Below are 8,901 nucleotides of genomic sequence, written 5' to 3' on the forward strand. Positions count from 1 at the left end.
GCCACTGGATATTATACGATGTCCACGGTCGATTTCAGAGACACATTATGCTTTTGCCCTGGTGGGGCTGAGATAAGAAAATGTATGATTAAGATGACCGGAAATGGCACTCGGACATAAAATTGTGAATATAATTTTCTTTTCTTTTTCTCTCCATTTTTATATTGTTTTGACAAATTTGGTGGGGTGCCGGGCCGAGAGGGCCCCTCCCTTTAACCCACCACTATATGTAATACGATATATGCCCTACAGTCGATTTCAGACACACATTATAGTGCCACCGGTATGTATCAAAAAGTCCTTTCTGGTCAGGGTGCTAAATCGAGGTAAGGATTGCAGCCCTGCGGACCACCGCATGAGAGCACACAGGCGTTACGCCACTGTTTGTGATTAGTATAGTATAACATGCGTTATATACATTTATGTCTTCCCATTTTGTAAGTGGAAGGCGCTGTGGAATGATACGTTATGTAAAATATGTAAACAAATAGGCCTAACTAACAGTAGACTATTTTTCTCCTAGGGGTTAGGATGCCTCGGCTACTGGACCCCAACATTACCGTGCATAAAACGCTGTCTACGGAAAATTGTCAGACAATCACAGCGGATTCGAGGGGTGAGGCGCCCCACCCCCAGGTCACCCTATACATTTTTCAAAATTAAAAAATTCGAGTTAAAAGAAAATTAAAAGTCCGAGAGCGCAATTTCGAGCCGTCTAGAGATGCCATTGTCACAAACCATGGTAGGGCTGCAAGTGGTATAAAGCCTCCATCTGTGAAAGTCCTTCCCTTCCCCCTCCCTCTAATTAAAGACCACCTCCAATTAAAGACCACTTTTCAATGGTCCCAATTTAACAAACAAAGTCTTTTATCTTTATGATTCTACTTACAGACTAAAGCTGCTAAAACCATGGAAAGCCCGGTCCCAAAAGTGGTGATCTTTACAGTAATAGGAGGGCGACCTGTATTGTATTATTAGCATACCGGTAACTATAATGAAATATAGAAATTTTAATTATTCAAAACATGTTTTATTGGTATATAAATAACTAGTGTGGTATAACATACTGAAGTCTAGTTTGATTAACTGGTAATCTATTCAAGATGCAAGAAGTGATTTTAAGGATCATTATAATTATGATACAGTAGCATGCTAAAGTGTTTACAGAACTACTAGTCATGCTTCATTATGGAGGAAGTACAAAGTCCGGTCTGAGCCAGCCGCAAATCTTGGAACGTCACCTTGACGATTATTATCCAAACAGTACACTCCTCTGGGGAGATCTGCCAACCTACCAGTTGTCTAATAAAAGAACACAAACAATGGGTTAAAATGATTTATTGGATAAAATGATTGACATTTCGACAGAGATACTAATATTAACATTCTTGTATAGTAGTAATATGAACAAGAGAAAAAAAAAACAACTGTGTTTACTGTAAAATGATTGATATTTCGACAGCTAGATACCAATAATAACATTCTTGTAATAGTAGTATGAACAAAAACAAAAGTATATACAATAAAAATATGACAATATGAGGAAGTATAAGAAAATAGAAGTTTTATATCAGGGTTAAACGGAACAGGATGGATATAAACAAACTTTCTAAAGATGATGCAATTTCATGCAATTTTTACTGTGTGTAGTTTCATTGAGAAGGTAGTAATTGTAAATTTTTTACAATTGAATGCTTTCTTTCATTAATTGTTTTGGTTTTGGTTTTTTTTTTAAATATTTGCCTACTCACCTGAAGAGAGTCTATGACTCGAGTCAAATTGGCTTCACAACCGCCAACCAAAATATTGTCCTTTCCCAACCACTATGCACAATACAACTTGAAAGACAAGAACATAGTAGGTAGTACTGCAGATAAGCTCTTTCCACAATATCAATATTATAATAATTCACATTTAAAATACATTTATTAAACTCATCTTAACTGTACATATTGAATACCAATAAATGGGTTTACACATGCATGATCAGTCTATTGGCCAATCTGTACATTCAATGAAAAGTTTTTTTATTTTTTATTAAATTAAAAACAGTGATAACAACTGTCACTAACTGGTTGAAATACAAATAAATACAAAAACACATACAATATCTATATACAGGTATAAAAATACCTTAAAAGTACTAATTGCCTTTGATTTATATACATACTGTCAAAGAAAATATCAATATTAGACATACAAAATGTATTATCTATTACATAAACGTTTAAATAAATCTCTACATGTATCATCAACACGACTAAAAGGTGGGTTTAAAAGACCTCTATTTTGGGTACGCAAAGGCACATGTAAATTAAATAAACTTAGAATCATAATCAGAATTTATCAGAGCATTCTACGATCACTAAGCAAATTAATATTGAGCATTGCATATGGTAATTAGCACATGCTCAGAAAAATTTAACTGAGTTATGCTGTTTGTATTGACTTTTCTTGAAGGCTTGAAATGGAAAAACACCAAAGTGTTCTTTCTGGAAAACAGGGAAGTGGTCTTTAATTAGGGATCTTTAATAAGGTGGAGAATTGTGTAACAGAAAAACAGCTTGGTTAATCATCATGGGCAACATTTGTTTGGTAAGAACAAAAAGAATGTGCAGTACTTAGGAAGTCCAAACAGGGCTTAAAGCATGTAAGAATAAGTGAATTCTGATTTTTAAGTACTAACTAAAGCACATATACTACATATACACCCTAAAGCTAATTTGGTTTGTTTATTATCAAACAAAATATTAGATGACTCATCACAGTATTCTCAACAGTATTGCAGAAAACTGCTGACTCATTTTTTTCATTGATTACTATCTACATCGTCCATTTACGAAACTACGGTAAAGTGTTCACACAAACGGCGTTCGCTATATTAACGCTGGCGTTAAACTAGTAGTAATATAGGCCTATGGGGGAATAGTTTTAAGTTTTAAATAATGTACGGGTTCTTAACTGTAGTAAAATTAACAGTGCATCAGTAAAACTTTTAACTGTGAATTGTTCGAAGTGAACTTATATGATTATTGTATTTTAAATGAATAATTTTACTTTGATTTTTCAGCTAGCATTGTTGGTGTTGCAGGTTTTAATAGACAGTCTAAATAGGTTAAATATCTTACAAAACACAATCAACAAATCATATACATTATAACTAAGTAAAATGCAATAGAAAAAGAACCCCTTTACCATTTCATTTACAGAGAGCACAGGAAAGAGACCAAAGTAGCTAATTGAAATCGTGATTGGTCAATCTCTTGAAATGAGGTGAAATCATGAAATCATGAAATCACGCCATGCTTAAGCCAACCTTACGCCGTGTGTGTGAACATAGCCTGCGGTTTCGTAAATCCACAAAAACCCTTAAAGTCAAAACAAGAATCTAACAACAGCTGGGAGGCATGCAAGAAATCTGCTGACTCATTATTGTTGTCATTTTCACCAGTTAAATTGTGCATTTACAAAACTACGGTAATAAAAAATCAACAACACTCAGAATACAGTAAAATATCAAGAAGAATATAAGAGATATAGCCGAGATGCACACAGATAGGTTAGTAAATATTGGGCAACTCCAAACCTTACATTTAAATTATGACTCAATGGACAAACAGATGACCCAACCCTAGGGTATGCTTCTATAAGGTGAATTTCCCGCCGATTAATATAGCGGCACTGGGTAAAGACAAACTTGATTTTTTGCTTTAAACATGGTATCCATTCATAGAAATATGATAAAGATAGCCTATAATGTGACTCTAAAATAGTTGAGACCAGGACATATCTCCGACTTTAAATTGGCAAAGATCGAAATATAATTGTTAACTGTAGACACAATAATGTATACATACATAAACCAGCCTAGAAAACATGAAAAATGTATAATCTAATAAATAAGCTTAACAATATAAAAGAAAAGTAGGTAGGCCTACCGGGTATGTGTTAAGTATTCTGTTTTGTGGTCTATAGATAGACAACAAAACAGAATATTCTGTTTTGTGGTCTATAGACAACAAAACAAAATACTTACACACACCTCTCTATATATATTTAAGCATATCTATTATTTTACACATATTTTTACGCTTTGTAGGCTGATCTATGTATAGGTCTACATTGTTGATTTGATACAGAATGACCCATGACTCTATGTTTTGATGTACAGTATGCATAGTTGATTTTGAAGTCAATGAAAACAATAATTTCAAAACCTAATGCAAAGTATATATACTATTTTTTATAGTATACCGTACTTGAGATACTCAAAATCCTTTCTATTGGTTTCTTATAACCACATAACATTCTAAATTTAAATAACAATAAATAAAGGGAAACTAAATATTTGGCAAGACTTTCCATATTCCAGAGACAATATAACCTCTTCAAACCAGTGTTACACAAGGCGAATTCATTCGCACAAATCAAAAGCGTTGGTTCACTTTCTGAGCTCTGAATAATATAGAGCTTATAGGGTTATTCTTGCTCTCATTGTTTTGTGTTTTTATGTACTTGTATTTTGTTTTGATATAATAATAATGAGGGCAATAAATATTAAACAAACAAACAAACAAAATCACTGAATTAAATGCGAAAATACCATGAAAAGATATAGGCTACAGGATGCGATGCGGATTGATTTGTAAACATGTCAGCCAATCCAATTTGTATTATAGAAGATAGGAGACGTTCACTAATCTTTTTGACACGACGTCATATCATCATGGATGAAAATAATGTGCCATTTTACGTCATTATGGCCATATTTAGGCGTGTCACACGTTTTGGAAAATAAACTTTGGAAGTCTGGGCAGGGCGTAACACGATTAAGTAACATATATTAGTTTTTTTTGTAGTAGTAGTAGATCTGATGTATCAATCCGCGCGGTAATTTCCATTGCTAAATATAGATTAATAATAGAGTATTTGGTATGGTATTGTAAAGTAAATCCATTCGTCTGTGGAGTTGTCGCAGAGAGTTGATGTAAACAGTGTAACTGATTTTGATTAAACATTGTTTGTCATCGTCCTCATGTATAATACGTCCATGTCATGAGGTATTCTAGACTATCTTTATATAGAACGATTGAAGTTGAACTCTTGCTATATGAATATTACAGATCTGTTAAGAAACGCATGAAATGTAGTGCTGATTTAGGCCTAGTAGGCTTTGTTGACTAGGCTGAAACAAGCTCACAGTATGGAAGGCGAATTCTGGAACATGGGGATACTCAATCCAGAGTTATTTCAGAGCAACTCACCCTGGTTGGATGTTGTTAAGTGCTTATTGACGATCGTTTTATTACAAATGTTTACGTATGGGGAAAAAACATGGAGAATATACTTTCATAAGGCTTTGATCAACATTTTGTATCACAGAGGTATATATACTTATTTTGTAGTCAATGTTTGCTATAAAAATAGGACGGGTCTTGAAGAATAACCATAATAAACCATAACCGCAAGACGATTTAAAGTTTATCTCGACTTTACACTTAACACTTCTTATAGGGCCTATAGGCCTAAGGCCTATATTATATCAATCATTTTATATAAAATAAGATAGTATACATAATTATTTTGTAGTTAATGTTTGTTATGAAAATAGGACGGGTCTTGAAGAATAACCATAATGATAATGAATAAATGCGAGACGATTTAAAGTTTATCTCGACGTTACCGTCTCACATTTCTTAAGGGCCTATGCCTAAGGCCTTTATTAATTATTTTATATGAAATAAGATAGTATACATACTAATTTTGTAGTCAATGTTTGATATGAAAATAAGACGGGCCTTGAACAATAACCATAATAATAAACATAACCGCAAGACGATTTAAAATTCAACTCGACGTTACGTCTTACATTTTTGATAGGGCCTATTAATTATTTTATATGAAATAAGAACGGTTATACAAAATACAACGGTATATACTGACATTAGGCCTATACAGACATAAAATTGATCGAACACTTCGAGCACTCCTGTCCCTCCCTCAGCGGTACACGAGTAAACACCGTGCTTTGCTGCAGAAGAGCACACGAGTGCGTGAATTATTCGGATCAAATAAATGTCTCAATGTCAACATCTACCTTTCTAATTGTATAACCGTACTAATTTTATATTATCAAGACATACACGGAACCAACACTTAATGTTTGTATATAGGCCTATACATTTAAAAATTACAGGTCACCCTTTTGGAAAGTAAAAAGAAAAAAAAATGAAAAAAAATAAATAAATAAATAAAAAGAAATAATTGATCGCACCAAACGCCTCAGAGGTTATATTGGGGTGTCTAGAAAACAAAATTGTCGCGGGGCATGCCCCCGGATCCCCTGGGCTACTGTTGTCTCGATCTGCCCCACTTTCGCCACAACTCCCCTTTTTCGGACATCTCTGGATCTGTCCCTGACTGACAAGCAACAACAACTTCTTCTGTTATCAATCTTTGTTTTAAGCCTGGAAGCCTTATTATAATTAACATTTTTCAAGAAAAATACTTATGTTCTGTATTTGATCGAATATTTATGAGGCTACATCGGCAAAAAATTACGGGCTGAGACACAAAAACGAAGGTGTATACAATTGCCGTAAATTTATTTGAAACGAACACAACAGTTCATCCTGTCCATGGAGTACGGTATGCTTGCAAAGTTGGCACTTATCAATTACTGTACCAGGAAATAATGCATTTAATATTGAATTAATTAAAAAAGGACATTCCGTATTTTTGGCTCAACTTATGATTCAAGAATGGTCTACCTGCTGAAGGAAGACGTTCCAACTTTCGGAAACAAATTACTTCAATTTGAAACGTAACACAAGCCAGGGGCGGATCCAGTAGGGGGAACGGAGGGCACGTGCCCCCCTCCCCCGTTTTTCCACTAAATTTTAAAATTTCAAGGCATATATTGAAATTAGCGCTCTCACCTATCTATTGTGAATATGTTATGCCCCCCCCACCCCGTTTGAAAAATTCTGGATCCGGCCCTGCAAGCATCTCCTGCCACTTAATAAGTAAGTCAATAGTTTGCAGAACCGCTACCTTAGATCATTAAAGAATAATCTCTGCGACAGAAAAAATCAATATTCAGGATTTTTTTTTTTGGACAAAGTCCAGGATAGGTTAATATCAGCTTAAAATTAAATCAAGAATATTAACATACTTAACTCATATTAAATAAGAGATGGGAATGGTCAGATTAGGCATGATGATGATGATGATGATGACAATAATAATAATAATAATAATAATAATAATAATAATAATAATAATAATGATAATGATAATAATAATAATAATAATAATAATAATGATAATAATAATAATAATAATAATAATAATTATAATAATAATGAAGTTGATAATAATAAAGTGAGAGCGATAACGATAACAATAACAATAATTTATTATGATAATGGCAATGCTGATGATGATGACGACGACGGTGACGTTGATGACGCCGACGATGCTGATGTACCGTATATATTAATGGTAGGTAGTAGTACCGTAGCTAATACCCGCCGACCAATCAGTTTGCTTTGATTTCAGGGACTGACCAATAGGGCTCGCCACATAAAAATATAGAAAACAAATATTTAAAAAACGTAATCGTGTTTTCTTCCAGATGCCTTAAACATTTTCAGAATTAAGAATGTACTTCGGCATTCTTTAAATGAGGTGACAAAGAAGCTGCATGCCTTAGAAATACGGTTAACCAAAGAAAAAGAACAACATTCAAGAACAGCGGAGAAGCTAAAAATAAATTCTACAGTTCTTAAAGAGGAAAAAATAATCAGGAAAGAAACCGAACAAATATTGGCAGATGTCAACAGGAAATATACTAAAAAATGTGAATTATATGAAAGAGTAAGCTGGAAATATGAAGAGGCTATGGCTGAAGTGGTTAACCTAAAAAAAGTGAAGAAAATATATAGGTGTAAACTGTATGACAGCGAACAAAAATTGGGAGAAGTAACCGAGAAAAATACTGAACTCCGTAAATTATATAATCAAGAACGCCTAACATGTCGTGAACAGGCAGTGGCTGAAGCATCAAAAATAAGAAATTTGGAGAGAATGCATATGTCTAAACTGTATGAAAACGAACAAAGATTGGCACAAGTTACCAAGAAAAATACTGAACTTCGTAAATTATACGATCAAAAATGCATAGCACATCGTGCGCAGGGCGTGAACCTAAGAAAAGTGGAGAAAATGCACAGATCTAAAATGTATGAGTTTGAAGAAAAATTGGCAGATGCCATTAAGGAAAATACTGACCTACGTGAATCATATAAGAAAGAATGCTCAAAACGTGAAGAAGCGGTGACTGAATTGGAAAGCTTCAAAAAGTCGAACAGAATGTTTAGGTCTAAACTGTATGAGCAAGACACTAAGCTTGCCGAAATGAAAGATCATTTGGAGAGTTGCACACGTCGATTGGAAACAGCAAAGAATTTCGAAGAGGTTACCCTACGAGAAAAGCAAATGGCAGATAAAGAGAGAGATACGATTGCCAGAAATTTTGAAGATCTTAATGATGAAATGGTTATCGAAAGACGTAAGGTAACGTTCAGAGGATGGGTGAGCTGTTTTATATATAAGTCTAACGTAACTATCATCATCATCATCATCCTCATCATTAAGTAATTAAGACATATGGATGATGGAGTAAGAAGAAAACCTACCATTTTTGTACATTTCACTTGTGTCCTTATGCAAAATGCGCTAAAATATTGCATGCAACAAATTATGGAATTTCCCCCATAGGCATCGTGGCAATGACTGGGGTAATAATGTGGAAAAGCAATCTGAGACTTAGGCCAATATTATAATGAAAAATCAAAGGCAGTGGCGTAGAAAAATATTTTCATTTGGTGGGTGGTGGAG

At 34.0% G+C, this 8,901-nt stretch overlaps 1 protein-coding gene and 1 long non-coding RNA gene across 3 annotated transcripts in view; one reads left to right on the forward strand and one right to left on the reverse strand.

Annotated features, from left to right (window-relative positions):
- Positions 1-72: 72 nt before the first annotated feature.
- LOC117124566 lies at positions 73-3,232 on the reverse strand. The gene is made up of 3 exons (XR_004447990.1): positions 3,196-3,232; positions 1,752-1,838; positions 73-1,302 (listed from the first exon to the last, which is right to left on the reverse strand). It is a non-coding gene; the product is annotated as an uncharacterized LOC117124566 (long non-coding RNA).
- Positions 3,233-4,964: 1,732 nt separating this feature from the next.
- The window catches only part of LOC117124565 (prelamin-A/C-like), a 6,467-nt gene continuing 2,530 nt past the window's right edge, over positions 4,965-8,901 (forward strand). The window contains exons 1-2 of one of the 2 annotated variants that reach the window (XM_033270836.1): positions 4,965-5,384; positions 7,637-8,595. In XM_033270836.1, coding sequence (XP_033126727.1) covers positions 5,204-5,384; positions 7,637-8,595 — 1,140 coding nt within the window. In that variant the 5' untranslated portion in view covers positions 4,965-5,203. The remainder of the gene's footprint in view (positions 5,385-7,636; positions 8,596-8,901) is intronic. The other variant, XM_033270837.1, reaches the window with a different exon arrangement.

The sequence above is a fragment of the Anneissia japonica genome, unplaced genomic scaffold (assembly GCF_011630105.1).
Source record: "Anneissia japonica isolate Jap-2015-1 unplaced genomic scaffold, ASM1163010v1 scaffold287833_len2544123_cov190, whole genome shotgun sequence".
In the NCBI taxonomy this organism is placed as follows: domain Eukaryota; kingdom Metazoa; phylum Echinodermata; class Crinoidea; order Comatulida; family Comatulidae; genus Anneissia; species Anneissia japonica.